The 23232-nt window shown below is 41.3% G+C and overlaps 1 protein-coding gene across 3 annotated transcripts in view; it reads right to left on the bottom strand.

Moving 5' to 3' along the window:
- The window catches only part of PATJ (PATJ crumbs cell polarity complex component), a 309336-nt gene that overhangs the window by 268309 nt on the left and 17795 nt on the right, over positions 1 to 23232 (bottom strand). For all 3 annotated transcript variants that reach the window (XM_044749519.2, XM_044749521.2, XM_014854688.3), the window contains exons 6-11: positions 19173 to 19368; positions 17066 to 17194; positions 8045 to 8257; positions 6080 to 6182; positions 3585 to 3676; positions 2201 to 2342 (exon numbers count right to left, since the gene is read on the bottom strand). In XM_044749519.2, coding sequence (XP_044605454.2) covers positions 2201 to 2342; positions 3585 to 3676; positions 6080 to 6182; positions 8045 to 8257; positions 17066 to 17194; positions 19173 to 19368 — 875 coding nt within the window. The remainder of the gene's footprint in view (positions 1 to 2200; positions 2343 to 3584; positions 3677 to 6079; positions 6183 to 8044; positions 8258 to 17065; positions 17195 to 19172; positions 19369 to 23232) is intronic.

The raw sequence follows: 23232 nt of genomic DNA, 5'->3' as shown, positions 1-23232 counted from the left end.
GATCTAGCTTCCAGCTCACAGGAAACACGTGGATAGAGGAACAAGTTAAATGACACCACAAGGAAGCAATCAAATTCAGGATGTGGCATTCTAGTGACAAATGGACAGATCCCTTCAAAAAGTAGGGGTGGGGGACTCATCTAGGTTAAGAAACCAAAAAAATGTAACTCATGCTACAAGGGCAATGCATGACTGGATCTTGACTTTATGGGGGTTTTTTGGGGAAAGAGGGGAAATGGAAAAAGAAGCTACAAAAGACATTCAAGGGCAACTGGGGAGATGTAAGTATGTTCTGGGAATCGGGCACCCGGGGATTACTATTAAACTTCTCTGGTGTGATGATGACACCATGGTTACGTAAGAGAGCATCCTTCCCTTCAGAAGCTATAGACCGAAGCACGTAGGGCTGAAGTGTGGCACCATCTGCTACTCACTCTTAAATGCTCCGGGAAAAAAGCTAAACAGATGAAGGAAAGGCGGCAAAACGTTAACCGTTGAATCTAAGTGGTGGCTTTGTGGGCGTTCATTATACCATTTTACAATTTTTCTGTATGTTTGAAAATTTTTACAATAAAAAGTTGAAAAATGTAACCAGCTAAAAGTTCCTATGATCTTAACATGAGATTTTAAACGATACATAGATATTTTAGATTATCAATCTATTGACACACACTAAAAGCACAGCCCAAGGCTAGCAAAAGAAACGCCAGCCAGAAGCCACTGGTAGAGCTGGGGAGAAGGTTCTGTAGTACGGAGCAGTACATGACGTGATTGTGTGCTACAAGTAGTGTACAAATTGGTACACAAATAAGTATACAAGGTGTGCAAAGGGCAGAAGTGTAGAGGAGAAAAAGTAAGACTAAGAACAGGAGAGGAAGGTATCAGGCAAGACCTGGAAGCTGTGCAGTTTGTTTCAGTAAAACAGACTTAAATGCTGACGACAAGACGTGTGCCGTAGGGCAGGGGACAAAGGTATCACCCCTCTCCTACAGTGCAGAGGCCACACACGGAACAGGTGACCACAACGGAGTGTGACGAACGCTACAGCGCACCGGGAGTGCTCTTCAAAGGAGCCAGGGAAACACAGAGGGAGGGCGCCCAAACTACAGAGGAAGAAATCCAGGTTAGGAGTCAAAATACATCCCAACACCAATGTCAAATGCAAGTGTGTCTGGTAAAGAACTGCGCATTCGCAGATGCCACAAGTCATTTGACACAGCAGACGGAGGCCAAGAGCTCTATCAGAGCTATTCAAACCACTGTATTGATACAAGTATTTATGCAAACCTTTTAAGGTCAATACAGCACTGGCACAATGTGTATCATTTAGGCAACTTGAAATTTCACACGTACAGTGCAGTCGACAGGGCGGCTGTCTCTCTGCAGCAGAATTTCCATGATCAGATAAAACTTAACAAGTTCCAACTTAAATATAAATCCATATCAGTTGAAAGCAAAGGCTTCCAGGCTTATCATATCTTCAGAGGGGAAAAAAATGTATTCATCTTCTGACACATTCTAATGGAATTATTTCTGACTCACTAGTTATACAACCAGCCATTCATTTAACTTGAACATGTGTTCCCATGATGGTCAAATTTTGCTGATCTATACATTTATAAGTTGATAATTAAAAATTGGCATGCATGCAATTATACATGTATTCCATAATGAAAATTTACTATTCTTATAACCAAAATAACAAGTGTTATTTTACAAATAAAAATGCTCTTGATAGAAATCCAGGTTTTATTTTCTCTCACTATATTTCAAAAGGTAAATCAACAGACAGAATCAAATATAAGGTTAGAAGGAATATGAAGCTTAAGTTTGCAAAGTGTCAAAGCACCATACAAATCAGAGCCCTTGGAACAGAAGGTGTCAAAGCTTTATGATTCAAGTATAAGCAATAAATGAAATTGGGAAGCTTTATGGGAAGATGATCTCCATCTCCATTTACGGAAGCTCTCAGAGCTTGGTGCACGTCAGGCCGGGCTCACGTTCTAACAGGTGGACGGCGCCTTACAGCAGGCAGAGGAAACTTCACCGCACAAACGAGCTGATGCGTTTCTCCACTGCTGCATTACACAGGGTGGGCGGGCAGTTTCTCCTTCCCAGACTCACAGAACCAAGTCCATAAAGGAGCTACTCTTCCAAACCCAGACCACAAGCCGGGGAGCGGGACATTGGAAGTAATCACCTCTGTCTGAAGGCAGTTCAAGTGGAGAAGCAGATGAAGATGTCTTCCTTCGAGCTAGAGTCAGACGTACCACTTGCCCTGCATTTCGTAGCACCTCCACAACATCCTGGTTGGCAAAACCCTGAATATTCACACCATCGACCTAAGACATTAAGAGACACACCAAAGAGAGGTTTCAAGTTTGCTATTATTTTTAATTCTAGCAAGGCAGAATAAAATGAGGCAATCATTTTATTCCAAAAATAGTTTGTATTACATCTAAAAAAGTATTTTTGAATAAGGAGGCAAAATTAGAAGTAAAACATGCTGATGAACTTTCCGAAAAACTAGAAAGCAAATTCAAACTTGTGCGCCCAAGTCACACATTTTAACCGAAGCCTGAGAGGTACAGGGCCTTAGTTTCTGACGCTACTCAAAATTCAAAGTGTCATAAAAGGTGGTCATTGCTACACACAGCTTCCAGGATGTATCAACAGAAATCATTACATCAGAACTGAAGAGGCCATCCAACACTTCATCCTCTGCCCTGTCACTGCAGATGCGGCACTCTCCAGGAGAAACACGCTGCTCTCCCTCCACTGGTTTTCCAGTGTTCTAGCACAAGCAGGAAACGCATTCCATCCTCTCTCAACCCCAGCCAACTAGCCAGCCCATCCCTTTAGCTTTCCCACAGCATCTTCTGCAGAAAATCCACTGCCACTGCTGGTCTTCAAACTCCGCAAATCACAAGGCACTTCCTAAGCGCGACAGTGTAAAAGCCAAGAGTCACGAAGGGGCCTCCTTAGATGGACTGGAGGAGAAAGACTCAGATTACACCAATGAACATTTGTTTCTACATAAATCACTAAATTAAATGTGTGTATGTATTTACTTCAAAAATATTCAAGTAAACTGTAAAATTTAACTAATTTCTACTCAATGGAGTAACAAGCAGTCTGAATTGATGAAAGATTATTATTATATGCTCCAATATATAAAATATCTCAATTTTGTATGTACCCAAAATGGCTGTTATTAGAAAAATTACCTTCATGAAGAGACGACAAGGAGCTGCTTAGGGCCTGTTAGTTGTGGATAAAATGGTGAGTTAAGAACACAAAGAGGCACCCAGAAGGGCTCTCTAGGAGAAGCTAGGCTACCTTCCAAATACATACACATAATCATTTTCCTACCAATACACTTAGTGATCCCTTTTGTCACAGACAGTAAATAAAAACCAAATTTAGGACCATAAGACTCCAAATTAATGAGATTTCACCATACTAACAATTTAAATTTTAAAATACTATGAGACTATATTAAGCCATTCCCCTCTCATACACATTGCAATGAAGATAACTTTTCCCCAACTCGAGTCAATTCTAAACAGAGGGCGGTTACTCACAGCGACGATTCTGTCGTTCACTCGAATTTGGCCGTTGTGGTGCGCCGCGCTGCCAGGTATGACACTTTTCACATAAATCCCTGAAGCTTCCCCTAAGGTGCACAAAACATACGGAAAAGAGAAGAAAGCTCTAATTAGGCCTTGATTGCAAAATTCATATCGAGAGGTTCATTAGCTGAAGGCTGACTGCAGGCTTGATAAATACCACTTGGAACACAAGCAGAGAAATTGACGGATTGTTTCAAACTGTCACCATCACAAGTGACCCGAATTTGAAATGATGTGGCTGATGAATATTTCTGGAAACATAATCAGTAATGAAAGCTTGATGAAACGCTCCCCAATAGAAGCTGGGATTCAGGAAGCCCAAGGTAGGGGGACTGTCCTGTCCTGTCTTCTTCTCACCGCGGACCCGGCACAGGCTGTCCTCATCCTTTACCAGCACTGCAACGAGGCTCCCAACAGGTCCTCCTGCCTATATTCAGCTCACTGCTCCGGTTAGCTTCCCAGACACAGGAAAGCACACACAGCCTTAAAAACTAGAATAATATCGCAACATGGAATAATCCTTATATCCTAAAATAAAACATTTAAACAGAAATAAATGGCTATAGAAAAATTACAGCTATATAAAAACTGTGCATGTCTATGAGCAAAGATTGGAGGGGAAATTGGAAAATGAAACACTACAACTCTGGATGATTCTATATTTTTATTTTTTAACTTCAAATGAGCTTAAAATATTGTCTATAGAAAAAAAATAAACATCAATGGATTCCTATTGCCCATAGAATAAAATATAAATTTCATAGAATCACATTCAAGGACCTCCATAATCTGCCCCAACCTTTCTTTACTTCATCTTCCAACTACGCTCCCTCCAACAAGACAAAGGCCAGACACACAGACTCGATATTCCACCAAAACTAGTATTTTTATGATTTTATCCCTTTTCTCATTTCATTTTTCTTCCTGTCAACCTCACCCCTTCTATCAAAATCCTTTCCTTTTCCATGCCTAGCACAAACGCTCTCTCCTTGCGAAGTCTCCATTTCCATCTGTCAAATCGAATCTTTCCTGCAATGCCATATGATGATGGTTTGATGGTAACTCTGCTGAAACACGTATTTCACTTATCCTCGAACAATTGAGAGTTATTTTCAAGTCTGTCTCCCTGAATAGACTTTTCTTAGATCCATTTTTCTATCCCCTTCCAGAATCCACTAAAGTAACTGCTCAAAAGTTCCAATGAATGGAATAAAGGGGAAATTATTTTGAAAGACTACACCTTAAAAAGCATATTGAGTTCTAAAACGTTCTAGTTTTTGGATTCACGACTGCCCCCAAGCCAGCCTCAAAAACTTCTTTCGAGGGTGAAGAAGTAAAATGATTCTTTTCTTTATTGGGTAACATAAACACCAAACATTCTCAATGTTCTATCAGTTATTCACTTTCATTTTACCCTGTACATTTGTCATTAGGTTTATAAGAACACCTTGAAAACTTAATATGATAAAAGTTCATAAGCCACAAGTTTAGAAACTAAGCCATGATTTCTCTGACCGGACAGAATATTGGGAGCTACTCAATACAGTTTTTTTGCAACATCACTATACGACCCATACTCAGCTCTTTTGGAACTTATTTAAATTCTGAACCTAAAAAAGGTAGCACTTAGAAAAATCTAACGGTCTGAAAGCAGTTATTTCATTAGGCTAAAATAGCACAAGGTGGTCTGACATGAATTTCATTCAGGACTCTGAATACATTAGCACTCTTAATCTTTCCACCTGCTGTAAGTATGCAAAATAATAATTTTTTTTAAATCACTCTCTAATCTTGCTATTTTTTAAAACTAGAACATTTCATAACTGTGGATTTTCACGTTACTAGCAGATATTTGGGAAGAAGGTTTATTTTTTCTTACTCTCATGATTCTCTTATAATAATAGAGTCAGTCTCACAGTGAAAGTTACCAAAGCTTGGCATGCGGGAGCTGAGGGGGGATTACTCAAAGATACGCGGGCCATGTGTTTACTCTTACAGTATAGCCCCTTTAAATGAAAGGAAAATAACTGTAATTAAAGTATTTGTTTTATCTTATTTCTCCAGTGATTAAACATAACAGTAATACTTTTTTGACATTCATAATACAAAATATACACAGTACCTATTTTATTACATGTAAAATGTCATAATGTAACAGTCAGAATATTCAAAATATCTGTCTCTTGGAAGCAAGAGGAGGTTCGATCCAATGTTATACAATGAGTCGGACAATTAGATTCTTTTGTTAACAACTATCAAGCCAGCCATAAAACCATTCAGATAAAACTCATCCTCGAATCACTGGAAAGTAACTGGTTGCTCTCACAGAGTCCTGGTTTTATTGTTCAATGTTCAAATTAAAATTTGCAGATATTAATTTTACTGTCTAGAAACCTTAACATCTTTTACAGTTATTTCCAAATATAAAATAGAAATGATTCGCTTACCTGTATTAGGAGTTCCAGCATAGCCAATAATTCTAATCCCAAGACTCTGTCCATCTTTTTTAATGAGTTCAACATCGTAAGTTTCAAAAAGAGTAGATTTGTCCTAAAAGGAAAAAGTAATTTTAGTTACATATAATGTTTAGTTACATAACTGTGTGCACATAGTCACTTTGTGTGTGGTTTGTCAAGTATTTTCTCAGCATCTGTGGTCGGCAGAATTCTAAGACTAAGAACTCATGACTTTGGTCCCTGGTGCTATTCCTGGGTTTACGTTACATTACAAGGCAAGAGGGAGGCCACCCAGGTGAGCCTAATCTAACCTGGAATCCCTGAAGAGAGACGTTTTCTCCTGCTCGTGGCAGAAAAAGACGTGAAGCACGAGGACTGGGCTTGGAGTCTGAAGATGGAGGGGCACGTGAGAAGGAACGCAGGGGTCTTAAGGAGCTGGAAAGGGTCCTTAGCTAACAGCCAACAAAGAAAAGAGACCAGTTCTGCAGCTGCCAGGAACTGTACTCTGCTAACAGTCAGAAGGAGCCTAGAAATGGATCGTCCCCAGAGAATCCAGATAAGGGCTCAGCCAGGCCTTGATTCTGGCCTTGTAATCTCCGCAGGGGGCCTGGCCAAGCCCCCAGACTTCTGACCCGGAGCACTGGGAGCTAACAGAAGGCTGCTCCACGTCACTAAACCGGTGGTGATTTGCTTCACACCAGCAGAAAACTAACGCAGCCACCCAGAAAACACTCAGGATAAATTTGAATCTGAAAGAACTCAATGGAAAGAAAAATTTACACACAAATTGTAAGACTAATTATTGTAATAATTATTGTGAGCAAAAAATATTGACCTAGAACTTATTTTCATTACTTGTCTTCTAAGCTAAAACGTTTCTGTAAAGAGCAAGGTGTCTAAAAACAGAACACCTGGCTTTCAATTCAAAACATTAACATTATAAGATAACTAATCGCATGAAATTCTCATCTAGCACACAGCAACATGGTCCCTCAGTGCCGGGTAGAAGGCTCCAGAGAACGAGGGGAACGGAGGGCAAAGAAAACGGCTGTAACCTGAGGTCGGAGACGAAAACAAAATGGCTCTAGGATCTCAGACAGAAACTTCCACTCGAACAGTTCCCAGTCGGGAAAGGCAAGATGAACGGTGGTCTCCACCCCATTCCCACCACAGTCGCTTCTCTTTTCTGTCCTCTTCCTCCCGGCCCCTCCTTTCAAAAACTCTCTTTCCTTTTGTCTGATCATCTACTTGATGCACAGCCGGTGAGGTAGTTGGCAAAAGCTTGGAATGGACCAGAAAGATCCGAATTCAAATCCCAGCTTCGCAACTTACTCTCTAGGTGACCTTCAACAAGCTATTTGGACTTTAGCCTCCTCGTCTGTTAACAGGTCTTAGATGAGGAAACTATTAAGACCTTAGCAAGACCTCTCCTGATGAGAGGTTGGTAAGACCAATCTGGCAGAATTCCCGTGAGGACTTCAGATGACCTGGACAATTCCAGGTGCTTGATATCAATTAATAGTAATGATAATTATTATTATATAATTATTATGATTGTTGTTAATCATAATAATATTATCATCATTAAGGTCTATTCCCTTTGGCCACTCTGTTCCTATCACTGATAACTCTCCTACATTGACCAGTATTTACAGTTTCCCCTCCACTATCTGGATGTCTCTTCGCCACTCCAATGAAATAGAAATGGCAAGTATTATTACTCTCCAATTTACAGATGAGCAGCTGAGGCTCAGGGAGGGTTAAGTGACTTAACCCTGGAAAACAGCAAAAAAGAAAATCAAACTTGTCCAGTGTCTCCAAATTGGGTTCTCCTCTGCTTCACCGGCGAGCACTGAGACACCACTCACACCCACGGGGACCTGGAGCTGAAGCCATTTCCAATCTTGCAGTGTCTCACACCTGTATTTACGACGAATGAGCGATCTGTATACTCACAGAGCTCGGGGCGCTGTTGGCAGGCAGAGCGACAGGTAAGGCGGAGGGGGTGGGCGGGGTTACAAAGACTTCACCAACTGGGTCTCTTGCGACAAGCATCCTGACGGAATCCCCACAGTTCCTGAGCACTTGTGCAACTTGCTCACTGGTCATTCCCTGCACGTTTGTGCCACCAATCTTCAGGATGTGGTCACCAGTCTGGAGTCTTCCATCCTTTAGTTCAAGATCAAAACGAAACCATTCTGAAAAATCAATGATCTAACTTCACCAGTTAACAATTCATCGGACTTTCAATTCTGGCAAAATAGCAGACAAAGAAGCCATCTATAAATGCTGAATAAAAGACAACATTTTTAATGAATGGCTGAATTGGCAACAGAGAAAAGAAAGTCCTTATAAAACAAAAAAAAGATGGGGGGGTGGTGTTCAACGGAGAGGAGTAACTGGAATTCTAAAACAGGCATGTACGTGAGGATACCCCTTCCTGCCTAACAGCCTGGAGCCAGGACATCAATGGTCACGCACACAAGGAAGAGGTGGGAGAGCCCTGGGCCTCCAGAGGAGGAGGGGGTCAGATCAGGAGCCCCAGGCATAAAGGTGGCAACGCTACAGGCCAACAAGCTCAGGGCACCTTTAGGGAACAGCAAGGAGTCAGTGCGGCTGGAAGAGAAAGAGAAAGGGGCGATGAGCACACTGGCTGGGTCAGCGGTGTGGAGCATCTGCTTGAGTGATTGGGAAGGGAAGTCACTGGAGGGTGATGACCAGGGAAGGGATATTATCTGACCGACTTTTAACAAGATGACTCAAGCTTCTGTACTGAAAATAGACCACAGGAGAGGAAACGAGAGAGCAGAGACACCAGTCAGGAGGCTAAAGCCATAACCTAGAAAAGATGACAGCTGGGACTAGGCCGGCACAGGGGGTGCTGAGAAGCGAGACCCTAGGTGTATTTCTATAAACCATCAACAGGCTCTGCTGGTAGTTTCCATGTGGGGTGTGAGGGGGAAAAGGAAGCAAAACTCCAAGTTTTTAGCCTGAGCACCTGGAGAGACAGAGTTGCTATTAACCGAGATAAAGAAGACCACAGAGGAACAGATGGGGGGCACGGAAACCAGGAGGCCAGTTCCAGACACGTCTAGTCCGAGATGCCTATTTGTCATGCCAGTGGAGACATCAGCGATGCAGCTGGACACACAGATCTGCAGTTCAGAGAAGTCCAGACTACACATTTAAATTTGGGAGTCATTAGCATACAGAAGGTATTTAAAGTCCCGATTCCGGATGAGTTTGGAGTTTAGAGAAAGGATACGCAATGTTCTGTTTCTTAAACTGGTGATATGTGCATTGGTGATTATGACCATTATTGTTATAATTTAAAATGTTCTATTTCTTAAACTTGGGGATATGTACATTGGTGACTGTTGTTATTATTACTTAAAATGAGTACAGACATTATACACACTTTTACACATATATACATTTCATACACAGAGTTTAAAAAATAAATTAGCAAAAGCGTATCAGTTCAAAATGTGTATCCTTTCCATTCTATCTTCATTTGTGAAATTTCTGCAACAGCTGATCAACCTGCTTTTTCACTGAATTTTTTCCATCAGAAATTTTGCCTTCTCTTTACTTATCTTTACTACAACATTTAAAATACCAGAATGTAAACGTGGCTGGTTACAAGAAATTACACCTGCAGAGCACTTTACAGGTTGAACATGACTTTTCGTACATGATCTCCTTCAGAGAAGGACAACTTTCAAATGAGAAAACTGAGATTCAAAAAGGGTGACTGACCTGCCTGAGGTCACAAAGCTAATAAACGGCAGAACCAAAGTTCAACACCAGTTGTCCCCTGAAGACCTGTCCTCACGTAGTCACTTCCTTATACTTCGAAATCTCCAGAGTAACATTAGTAGACAGTAAATTCACTGTTTCCCTATTCTCCAAGAAATTGCCATAACTGTCAAAAAACTTGAATAAAGTGAAGACAAAAAAATCTCTATTTTGCAGCTGGGAGAGGACAGCCTGAGGGGGGAGCAGTGGGCACTGACTGGGCTGGTGTCGTTCTAACCACCATATTCCTGGCTCCAGGAGGCACCACCTCTAAGTCACAGATGAAATTCAGAAGAAAAAAGTAAGGGGGAAAAAAGCCTTAAAACTACAGTCTATTCCCCATCCTTCCTCTTCTCTGGTTTTGCAGAAACCTGATTGAAGGCAGGCATTAGATCAAAACGATGAGTAGAAAGCTAAGTGTTTTGTTGTGAGCTCTGGAGAAGGCAGCCAAAGAGCCAGGAAACAGAAACGCAATTCCACTCAGAAACATGTGGAAAGACTCAGAGGGAAAAACAGATGTGAGGAGGAAATTATGATGGAAAAGGATAAAGAATTGCTGGATTTCAGCTTTGAGCACTGATGTGATATTCCATTTTTATCAAGGCAACAAATTGGAAATAAAACAAGCAACTACTTAAGAGAAAGTCCATGGTCATGACACAAACAAGAGTGAAGCTGCCTCTGTGACTCAAACCATCCTTGAACAGGACTACGGCCCGAACAAAGAATAAAGAACATGTCTAATGCATGTTTTCATACTCGGCTTGGCCAAAAAAGGCATTTCACCGTCAGTACATATTTAATCACTTCCTAGGCACTATTTTTTTTCTATTTTACCTCAACTCCATTTAAAATGATGTAGATAATTTGCATCTGTCACCCAAAGTCAAACATTTTCTTCTTCCAGAAAAACAGGTGTTCCAAGGAATTCATAAGTGCAAAAACAATCATAGATTGATAGGAAAGACACCAAAATGACAGCTACCTCGTTTAAGACCAGCAGCCGCAAGTGCTGATTTTTATTGATATTTTCTGATTGACATTCTCCTTCCATAACCTGTCTACTGTGCAAGGAAACTAAAAGGCAAAGAGTCCTTTTTGTTCTTTAACAGAAATCATAAATCAATGACGGCAAATAAACAGCTGTGCCAAGATGCATAGACAGTGTGCTAATCAAACATCCAAATATAAGCGTTTATTAACCCATAGACTCTTTCAAAAGAGAAAAAAAATTATGCATATGGGCAAAGATAGTAAGGAAGGCAGAATAATTAAAACAGCTGATGTAACAGGAGAACACACTATTACAGTGAAAACACTAACAGTATCATTTATATGGTTTAAAAAAATACATTATTAGTAGTTATTAGCTAAAAAAAATATACATTACTTTGCATTTTCAGTTCTCTGATAGGCTGGGTGGATGATAATTTCAATATTTGAAAACCATGGGGCTGGCCCAGTGCTGTAGTGGTTAAGTTTGTGTGCTCGGCTTCGGTAGCCCAGGATTCGCGGGTTCAGATCCCGGGTGTGGACCTACACACCACTCATCAGGCCATGCTGTGGCTGCATCCCACATACAAAACGGAAGAACAATGGCACGGGTGTTAGCTCAGGGACAATCTTCCTCACCAAAAAAATAAATAACTAAATAAAAACAAAGGAATTCCGGCCTGAGCTACAAAAGAAATAAAGAAATCAGATTTGTTTCTTTGAAAACTAAAAACTGGCACCAGATACTTCCCCAACTCAGAAAATGATCACTAGTTTTGATTCCAGGCCAGTTCTATCAGTGGTCTTTAATCAAAAGGCAATATGTCATTGGCAGAAAATAAAATAAACACTCTTTCCCTCAAGGAATTAAAGGACAGCAGTAAACACATCTGCCCGTCCTACTCAAATTCCCAGAGCCCTCGTCGACCGACAGTTAAGGAGAAGGAACAGTCGTGAAGGAGGAGGAACGCGTCTGTTTTGAGACTTGCTCAAAGCACAACTGCCAGCAACAACCAACAGTCCAGCGGCCCCACTGGGCCCTGCTCATTCTCACTGAACCTCCCTGAGCGTCCACACCAGCCTCCAGTCCCCGTTGCTTCCACCCTTCTGAGCATTCACAGTCACTGGATCGATAGTCTGACTCACAATACAACTGCCTCACACCAAAAGGGCAGTAACTCAGGACACCTTTTGAAGGGGCCGTGTCCAGCGGCACCTTCTAGACACAACGGGGTCAGTCAGCACTGATTTCCCAAGAATTCCTCCAGAGCACATGAAAGGGATCTTGCAAAACCAAGTTTTACACTGCTCATTATCAATTTCAAAAAAAGACACCAAACTTCTAGCTGCTGAAAATTTTAGGAATTTTTGCCATAGTTGAGCAGAATTCTCAAAAGACATATGCTTCGGGCACTGTCATTCTGGAGTGCTGAGGACGCCAGGCAGGTGGGTCCACCCTTGCCCTACCCATGGAACTGGCCCTGACTATACCTACTGCTCGGTCACTGTCACTAGATCTCAATAACTGTTTCCAAAAAGCTCATTAAATCAGTATTTTTACATTTCATTTACTGTATAGCAGCAGACAGACAGAAGGACAGTAAGGGCTGTGGACTCAGAAACACCCAAGTTCAGATCCTGGCTCTGCTTTGATCAAACTGTAGGTCAAAGGTCAGTTACTAATCCTCCCTAAACCTCGGATCCCTCTTGGGAATAAGTGGAAATAAATTCCTCTCTCACTGAGGAGCTGTGTGCAGTAAACTCAATGCTGTCTGTAACATCTTTAGCCTATGCTTTTCCAGCAAGTCCTCCAATGCATCCACTTCCAAGGCCTCTTTAGGTGCACTGACCTCGGGTAAGTGTTCTTTACCACGTCCCCTCAACTCTCTCCCATCTCTAACTATACATATTGACTTGTTTCTACACAAAAGGAAATATAGGGTGCAATTTTATGAAGCCCTTTTAAATAAGAAATACTGACTTCCTTTTCTAACTTTCTATCATACAATTTTATAGTCTTTGAAGAAAGTAGTATTAATTAACCCCATTAGCAGAATGTAGCTATCACTTTATTATTATTCTTGGTCACATCTGAACTAATGACCTAAGACGTCCAGATTCCCTTACCATGAAGACTGCCACCATCAACAGTGAGCATTAATATTCAGAACATGAGGACACTTTAAAAGCAACACCCCCTTTAATCTTTTTAAAGCTATAATTAGGGGAAGAGAGAGTGAATGCTGCCCTGTGCCCTCTGTTAGGTCCCCCCGTACTCCCTACAGGGAAGCATACAGCTCTGTTGCTCCTGGAGTTGGCTATTCCCTGATGATGGGCTTGACCACCCCCGGACAGGTGCATATCAGGAAAACAGCAGGATCAACTTTGGATAAACAGATTTAAGCAGCAAAGGACAGAATGCAGAGTCAGACCAATGTGGCCCCAATCCTGACATCATCCTTTCCCAGCTGTGTAGTCTTGGGCAATTTCTTAACAGTTTTCATATCTATAACTTGGGAATAAAGTTGATGACTGTTTTAAGGATTACATGAGAATAACAGGTAATAGTCAGATAACAACGTCTGGCGTAAACCCTTGGTTCTCTGTTGCGACTCTGACGGGCACACCCCTCCCCATCCTTGATGCCCTGAAACAGCAAGAGTCCTTCCAGTCAAGGGCGAAAGTCAGGCCTGGGCTTTTCCCAACTGGGCCTCAAAGGGATTAACCTGGGAAACTCTGCATGTCATATGTTCCCTGTGAAAGGCCATAATGCACCGTAGGATATTAATAGCTCAGAAAACTTTTACAGTAAAGAGAGCTATCTGATTTTGTTTAACTTGGTGTTTTCTAAATTTATTGGACCCTCTGTTTTGCACAGCCTCTCTCCACTTTGCATGCTGAAAAATGTTACTCCTGCATACAAGCCTTTAAAATTGCTAAGCGGGGAGGGGACGTGGGAAAAGATATCAAAATACTCCACAATATCTCATTCTTCCCAGGTTAGAAAAAATTTCAAAAAACCCTTTTTAAAGATGATTATTTGTTTTGTGCCATAGAAGTGTTATGAAGACCCATATGAAGTGATATGAAGTGTTAAAATGACCATCCTCAATCTATTTGGTCTCAGAACCCCTTTACACTCTGAGAAATTACTGGGGATGGCGAAGGGGTGTGGGAAACTTCCATGGGTGTTTCACGAACGAAGGATACATTCCTCCCCTTGACTCAGGGATAGATGGTATGATGGCAGATTTATATGTCACCGTGGCTGAGTCATGGTGCCCAGGTGTCTGGTCAAACACTAGTCCAGATGTTACTGGGAAGGTATTTTGCAGATGAGATTAACATGACAATCAGTTGACATTACCCTCAATAGTGTGGCTGGGCTCCATCTAATCAGTTGAAGACTTTAAGAGCAAAATCTGAGGTTTCCTGGAGAAGAAGGAATTCTGCCTTAAGACTGTAACAGAAATCCTGCCAACCTGCCCTACAAATTTCAGAGTCCAGGCTGCAACACCAACTCTGGCCTGTGTCTGGCCTGCTGGTCTGCCCTACAGAATTAAAGTAAACCCACGTCAAAATTTATTAAACTGCATACTTTATATATGTGCCATTTATTGTATATCAATTATCCCTCAAACAGTACTGAGACTCTCAAAGAGCTTTGCTCTCTGTGGTTCTCTCCACTGATATCTGCTGAATTAGAAAATGGCAGCGAGAAATTTTTAAAATATTTATATATATTGATGTATATGTTTTTTATTTTAAAGTTATATTTTCTAAAACAAAAAAAAATAGTGAGAAGGGTGGTATTTTAAAATATTTTGGCAAATCTCTTTAGTGCCTGGCTTTAATGAAGACAGCTGGGTTTTCATATTGGCTTCAGCATTCACTATGTCGCGACATGTTGTTTTGGTTGAAGGATATAAAGAAAGTCCGGCCTCAATCAGATACACAGCTGGAAAACCAAGGACATTTTAATCCCCCTTGCAGCCCATTCTTAGTTGATAACACACCAAAACTTGACAGGTGGTGGTTTCCTAAAGGTCAGTTGCAAAGTGGAATCTAAACTACATCAACAAACTTTGAGATACTGTTTCTTTAAAATCTATTGATCAGTCTTGAATTTTGAATGGATTTTTTACCCATATATTATTGTGTTATATCATGCATTGTTCTTCAGAAAATATTGATTCACAGTTATGCAGATCTTCCAAATACTGACATATTTCATTATATAATATCAAAAAATCAGGTTGGTCAACATCACCAACAATCTAATCAAGTCTTTAAATACTGGGAAATTTCAAGCTCATGGTAAAACACGAATTTTCCAAAATTCTAACTTTTTCCTTGAAAGTTCAAATTTTATCATCACCAATAAATTCTGTCAATTGTTTTCCTTAAAGTAACAGACTCACATCATTCATTTTTAAGAAAATGTCTGCCAAATACTCAAGTCTAAATAATCATAATTTTTCTGTCAGTTATTCTTTCAAAAATAAAAATGCTATTCCAGATTGGTGGTTGCCAGAGGTGGAGGGTGGGTGTGGGTGAAATGGGTGAAGGGGGTCAAAGGCACAATCTTCCAGTTATAAAATAAATAAGTGCTGGGGACGTATGTACGGCATGGGGACTATAATTAATAAGACCACACTGTATGTTTGAAAGTTGCTAAGAGAGTAGACCTTAAAAGTTCTCATCACAAGAAAAAAAAATTTTGTAACTACGTGTGGTGATGAATATTAACTAGACTTATTGTGGTGGTCATTTCACAATATATACAAATAGCGAATCATTATGTTGTAGACCTGAAACTAATATAACGTTGTGTGTTAATTACATCTCCAAAGCTTTTTTGAATAAGAGAAAAAAATAAAATAAATTGAAAAAAGAAAAATGCTGCTCCATGTTAAAAAGTCGCTGGTTTGTCTCACAAATGCTTTTCCTCAAGACAAACACCATACTTCAGTATACGGCAGAAGTGCCGTATGGCACATCCCATTTTGTCACACAATATTAAAAAGACATGCACTTAAAGGTCAAAATTTACTAAAACCAATAATTTTTACTGCATTTTCTTAAGTGATTCTGGCGTTTTGCTTCTTTTTCTGTGGCAAGCACATGGCGAAGAAGAATGCAATGACTGAAGCCACTGCCCCGTTTCGCACCAAGGCACCACGGGTCCAGTTTACCACTGCGTCTGCACCATAAGTGCAAATGCTGACACAGTGAGAGGCTCATAACATCTCAGTATTATTACAGAACTTGTCTTGAGCTTACAGAACCCCTGCAAGAGACTCAGGGACCCCCAGGGGTCCAGAGACAAAACTATGAGAGCCACTGCTCTAAATGCACCCACTTGGATGCTGAAGGGAGAGTAGGAATGTTCGCGGCTCCACACTGTATAAGGTGGTGCGATGCTGGTTAAATGAGGAGCTGAGGACTCGTCTCAAAGCTGTGCTTGCACAGCAAGTTCATTCTCACTTGACGTGTTTGTTAGAATGGATAAATTTATACGTAACTGGATATTAGTCAGTGAAATTTACTTATTATTCTGATTATCACAGACAGTCTATATAATCTGAGCTCATTACGAAGTGACTTCATAGCCAAATTTCTAAACCACTTTCTAAAAACTAAATGTAGAATTTAACATTTTCTTCAGTGTAAAACTAAGCAGAAATAGTTAATAAGTTTGAAAATGGCACACTTTCAGTTTAAACACAGCTAAATAATGAAGTGAAGTCATTTGATTTATGACGCTAGAAAACTGTAATTCAAGTGAAATTTACCACGTACAACATCGCACATGTTTACAATCACTGTACCATCTGATTTTAACATTTAGGCCCTTGGAAGATAACCTTGGAGAGAACAATACAGTCACTCAGAATACAATATCCATTAACAGTTCTTTTCAATAAAAAATATCATCCTCTGATGGAATCAAGAAGACCACCAATCACAGGCAAAAAAAAAGAAAGAAGAAAATGTTGCTTTAGGAAATATCTAAAGTAAAGCAGAATGAATGTACATTAACATTTATGGAAAAAAAATTTTTAGATCTACTTAAATTCTAGTTGTGGAATCACATATCCTAGTAACCCATGTTACAAAATCACATTTCAAGCCATACAACTTAAATTGTATAAAACCAAACAAAAACAAAGAAGGTCAACTTACTCGGTCTGCTAACCCTCCAGGAACTATCGTCCTCACAACCACGCCACTCGATCTTCCTCCGACGATGCCAAAGCCCAAGCCGGAGCCATCATTAATGAGCTCAACATCTTCAACGTGGCCCCAGCGAACCTACAGATTCATGGCAAGGAAGAGTCAGAGTGTTAGCAACAGTCTTAGCTTCTCAACACGGCGATCACTAAAGCAACAGAGACACCACGAAGGAAACCTTCTTACAATTAACGAAGGCAGTTTCTAGAGTCTAGGGGATATGTAAAGATGATCACATGGTCCCTTCCCCTAAGGGTCTTACAAGCCAGTAGAGAGAGAACCTAGAACACAGGGCCGAATCCTGGATCATCGGACACTGTGGTCCTAAGAGGACGGAACAGTCTCATGCCCCATCCACGCCCAACATCTGGCATAGTGCACAGCACACCGTAGGAACCAAGAGATACATCGTATCTGAAGTGGAAGAGCATCACAAAATACTATAAAGCTGTGAGGGTGAAGGCGAGCAGTCAAATCCAGTGAGTGACTATGGGAAGCATGAAGGAGAGAAGGCATTTTAACTGCTCTGCAGAGAAGAAGGCATTCACGCGCGAGGGACTGACTGTCTGGGTGGAGCTGGCCGGAGGAGCGAGTGGGAGGAAGGGCAGTCTGAGAGGAGGGAGCCCGGGCCACAGCGGCGGTTCAGGAGGCTAACCTGGCAGCAACATGAAGTCGGATGGGGAGAAGGACACGAGGTGCCGAGACCAGTTCAGGAGACTCCTACCAGGGAGAGGAAAGCAGGCCCGACTGAAGATAGAGCAATAGGACGACACAAGTCAGAAAAGACACGAGTGTCTCCCTCTCACTGGCAGGCTTCCATCAGAAACGCGCACCAAACTCGCAGAATCCAACTGCAGGACAATATTCGCCCTCTCAAGATCACCAGGCCGTACTTACTACTTAGTTCTTCCATTACACTAACTTGGAAAGTTACTGTGCAATGTTAAAATGACCAGAAATATTGGGAATATTTAATAAATTCACGTCTGGAACAATATCTAATACCTGGGCAGCAGCAATGTGTGCAAAAATATAGTTGAATTAGTGAGAGCAGCTAACATTCGCGGCACCAGGCACTGTGCTGAGTTCTCCACGTGCGTTCTCACTAGTCCTCACGACATCTCTGTGAAGCCGACACTGTTACTGGTTCCAAGTAACAGACGAGGGAGCTGAGGTATGGAGAAGTCAGGAAACCCGCCCACTGTGGCACGGCTGGGAGTGGACGAGCCGGACTCGACCCCACTCCTGAGTCTGAGTACAGAGCCCTGGGTCTCAACCACAGGGCCAAACAACTCGCCACTCTGTTCATTCTGCTTATTATGTAAATTGTGCTGAATAAATATGACTGATTACAACAGGGAAAACGTCCATATATTAATTCGTGTTGTTGTGACCTTGTACTGTACCCAGACAGTCTATTTTCCCTTTTGTCCCAATGAATAAAAATTAAATACATCAGCTAGCACTTAGTGTTATAAGAAAATAAGATTTATTAGCTCGCATTCCAAAGATGCAGGCCAAAATCTGTAAAATGTTATAAAGCAAGTTTAAAGATTCCCAAAAGAGACACATACTTTTATTCTTCTAAATTGCTCAGTATACATCCTTACATGAAAAAAAGAAAAACTTCCATAATTTTGCAGTATCAATAGGCTAGTCATAAACACCCAATATAATTTACAAAAATAATGCTTTTGAAATAACCAAATCTTACTTAAGACACTCAACAGTAAATCTCTAATAAAAACTCTCAGCTTAATTAATTAACTGGCTACATCACCAAGGAACACAAGACTCTTTCCATCACCCAATAAATTATACCTAATACTACAATTTGCCCTCTATATTAAATAATAATCTTAAATAAGGAGAACTATCGGAAAGAACCAAAAAAAACCCTCCATGAAATATCTTATTTAATATGCTAATGCTGCATTTGGAGATATTATTATCTTTTTCAAACTCTGACAAGTAAAATGACACCCTCTAAATGTCTTCGCACTCCTTAAAATCAATGGCGTAATTCAAAATTGAGTATTTTTCCAAACTTGCAACTCACTGTCTCAGGCAGGGTTGTATCGGGTGGGCTGGTAGAAGCACTGCTTTTTGTGTGGACTGGCTCCCGGGCCACAACCAGATGCAAGGACCCAGTGGTTTGCTGTAATAAGGCGATCGCCTGCTGATGGGAAACACGCTGGTCCAGTGGTGTGTGATTAATAGCCAATATTTGGTCATTTTCCTTTAACCTTTGATCCCTTGATGAAATCAGAAAAGAAAATATTGTTTAAGTGATACAGTAGTCTGATTTAAAAAAAATCTATTATTCAAGTTGAGGAGATTAGTTCTTATGGTACTACTTCATTTAGGACACTCACTCAAATAATTACATAATATAACAGAGGTCTTCAGAGTGCTTGTCATCAAAGCATTTATTAGCTAATTAACCAATTAAGTAGAGCACCCCCTGACACACACACACCCCCACACACATTTTAAAAGACTTTTGTCTAGAAAAATAAGCAAAAACAATGTCAAGGGCCCCACTGCCAAGGTTTTGCAGTATGGACCGTGCACATACCCTGTATTCCTGAACCCTTCCAACCTGACTTCAACACATCCCACCCTGGGGTGAGCAGATCCTCACCAGCAACCTCCCCCTGGCAGATGCATCCCGGCCCCACGTCCTTCACTGCTCCAACGTTTGTCAATAGAGGCCACACTCTCCTTGAAAATCAACAGGGATTAATTCCAAATCTACGTCTGAGCCCTACTCTCTGCCCCAATCTCCCCACTGCTAACCCAAGTAAAAGGAACTATTTTTAAAAGAAATTAGCAAAATGTTAAAAATAAAAAAGGTACTATTCTAGTTAATTTTTACTGAGCACTTATTATGAGCCAGGTGCTGTGCTAAATGCTCTGCCGACGTGATCTCACTTAATCCTCAGTCGCCTTTAAAGTAGTTAAATTATACACGTGAGAAACTAGAGCCCGGGCAAGCTTAGCATCCTATCGAAGAAATCTGATTCTGAAGGAAACTCTTTTTTTTTTTAAAGATGGGCACCTGAGCTAACAACTGTTGCCAATCTTCTTTTTTTTCTTTTTCTCTGCTTTTTCTCCCCAAATTCCCTCACTACATAGTTGTATATTTTAGTTGTGGGTCCTTCTAGTTGTGGCATGTGTGACGCCGCCTCAGCATGCCCTAAGAGTGGTGCCATGTCTGCGCCCAGGATTCGAACCAGCACAACACTGGGCCGCCGAAGCGGAGCGCTCGAACCTAACCACTCGGCCACGGGGCCAGCCCCTGAAGTAAACTCTTTGACTTCTCAAAGTGCGTGCTGGAGTAGGACTTGCTCTGATTTCTGCCTGACTCCAGGATCTCCCAGAACCGTCCTCTTCCGTTCCTACCACTCTCTCTTATCCTCCTTTCTCTCCTGCATCCACCCAGCTCCTCCTTTCCAGCCCCAGCGTCAACTGTCCAGCTGAGACTCCTTGTCTAATACCTAAAACCGAACTCGAAAATCCCTCAAGGTTTATTTTTCTAGGCTTTCTTCAGGCTGGTATTTCCCAACTCAAAAATGTATGATTATCTGCAGTTATTGACCAACAAGGAAAGAAAAACTCTTGCCAGGATTGTCTCATAAAACAACATTTTCTCTCTGAAAAGGGATTAATCTCTGAACGGAGAATTCTAATTCACAAATTTAGAACCATGAAAATTCCACTCTATTGCCCTCATTTTTCTCAGGTCACAGCAGGTTCAGCAGAACTTTGTCATGGACCCGAATTTATAACTTCTGACCTCTAAGACACAAACACGGCTACACCTGGCCCCAAAGCACTCTTCCAGCTTAGCTTCCTGCCTCACAAACGCCTTTTCTCGCTACTCTGAACTACTCTTTCCTCTCAGACACGTCTGCACGTCCTGCTCTTGTGTAAACGGTTCCCTCCGTTTCTATGCCCTTCCACTCCGCTCAGCCAAATTCAGACCTCCCTCGCCATCCAGCTGTCTCTCTCCCTCACTGGTGCTCCGAACCGCTCATTTATCACTCACGGCACATTCATTTACACTAACGATGCTGTCCACAGAGCCAGCTAAATCCTTCCTGTTCGATTTCAGGCTTTCTGAGCACAGGGACTCATCCATTTTAGATTCTCCTTTGAAACTAGCAAGTTGGATATTTCCATTTTGGGGGCCAAAACTGTGGGTGGCTCTCACAATAGATCATGTTGCATTTTAAAATGTTGCTTTCATATTCTTTTATTAATATTAGGAAAGGCTTATGGTATATTAAGAAGTAAGAATAAGATACTGAATGTACTCCATGACCTTATCTTTAGTAAAAGAAAACCTTCTAGGGTATTTCCTAGTTGTCTCAGGGTGGTCAAAGTCCAAAAGGTTTGGGGTTTTTCTTTTTTTGCCTTGTTAGATTTCTCTATTTTATAATTTTCTATTATATGCATGTATCACTTTCATAATGATTTTCACAATTTCAAAATACATATTTTCAAAATTGAGAATCTTGCCTACGAACTTTTCCCTAGTCCTAAAGAAACACGTATTTTTAGATTTTTATTTTTTTTATTATTTTTTAATTGTTTTTCCTTTTTCTCCCCAAAGGCCGCCCGTACATAATTGCATTTTTTTTTTCAGATGTGGGTCCTTCTAGTTGTGGCATGTGGGACGCCACCTGAGCACGGCCTGATGAGCAGTGCCCCGTCCGTGCCCAGGATCCAAACCGGCAAAACCCTGGGCCGCCAAAGCAGAGAATGCTAACTCAACCACTCGGCCACAGGGCCCAAAACACGTATTTTTAAATGTGACCGCTACAGGACACTGTCCGGAATCACTTTCATCTTCCCATCTCCAGTGTCGTCCTTTCTCTAACTTCTTCACCAAAATTCCTATTCACAGCTTGTTCATTAGGAAAATTTATTATTTAATCCCAAAGGAATAAGTTATTCTTGAATCTTTTCAATTCTGATGTAACTCATTTTGCATAAATCAGTCCTTAGTTTGCTCACACACAAGTTTTCTATTTTCTGGAAATTGATCTACTGTAATCTTCCTTTTTCCCTACCCAAGAGACTTCCAGGACACCTTGTTTCTTTCCAGTTAGTATCTGCTCAGGGAATATAAACTCAGCCTAAGATAAACAAGCTACAGAGAAGTTTCCTGGAAAATACGATTTTGATGCATTCTAAAATTGAGCAGAATTAGTTTTACCACTACTGTTATTTATTATTTAACTCCTCCATACTATGAAACTGAATTGACCTTTCCATCCAAGGGGAGACCAGTCCTGGTCTCTCCATCCCAACGTTCAGAAATAACGGATTCCCATGACTTTGAGAGCCAACAGGTCTCAGGCAAGCTCCCACAATGACACAGCTCTGTGTGGACAGTCCTCAGAAGAAAGGAAGAACTGACCGTGAAGGCCACTTAGCACGATCGAGAAGGTCCTGCCTGGCTGGCCCTACCTCGCCCCAGCCCCTCTCACACCATCCTGCACTAACCTTCCATGCCAGGCAAGTACCAGCCACACTCCAAGGACATGAGCTGTGTTCCCTCTGCCCACAGGGCTGCTGGTCAAGAGCGTCTCGTTATTCCTCTCCCGACACCCTCTGCTCTCTACAGACCCCACTCTTTCCTCTCAAATTCCCTCAAGCACCACCGCCTCTGGGAGGCCACCCGACTCCTCAGCCTTGGTCGGGGTTTTTTGCACACTTCCAAACAGCAAAGTCCTCTTTTGGAAGTGCCCACCCCAATTTGCGATCACAGACCTATTAGTACAGAGTAACTGAGACATAATGACGGACCACAAAAAAGTCGCACAACATTGAAAATACACTAAAAATTACTGAACTGTACACTTTAAAATCACAATGTTTATGTTATGTGAATTATATCCCAAATATAATTTTTTAAAGTTTAAAAAAATTACAAAGTTGGGGGAGCCCGCCTGGTGGCGCAGCGGTTAAGTTCACATGTTCTGCTTCGGCGGCCTGGGGTTCACTGGTTTAGATGCCAGGTGTGGACCTGTGCACCACTTCTCAAGCCATGCTGTGGCAGGCGTCCCACATATAAAGTAGAGGAAGATGGGCACAGATGTTAGCTCAGG

The sequence above is a fragment of the Equus asinus genome, chromosome 16 (assembly GCF_041296235.1).
Source record: "Equus asinus isolate D_3611 breed Donkey chromosome 16, EquAss-T2T_v2, whole genome shotgun sequence".
NCBI classification, from domain to species: domain Eukaryota; kingdom Metazoa; phylum Chordata; class Mammalia; order Perissodactyla; family Equidae; genus Equus; species Equus asinus.
The sequence above is the reverse complement of the archived record's forward strand: the minus strand, read 5'-3'. Positions and strand labels throughout refer to the sequence as shown.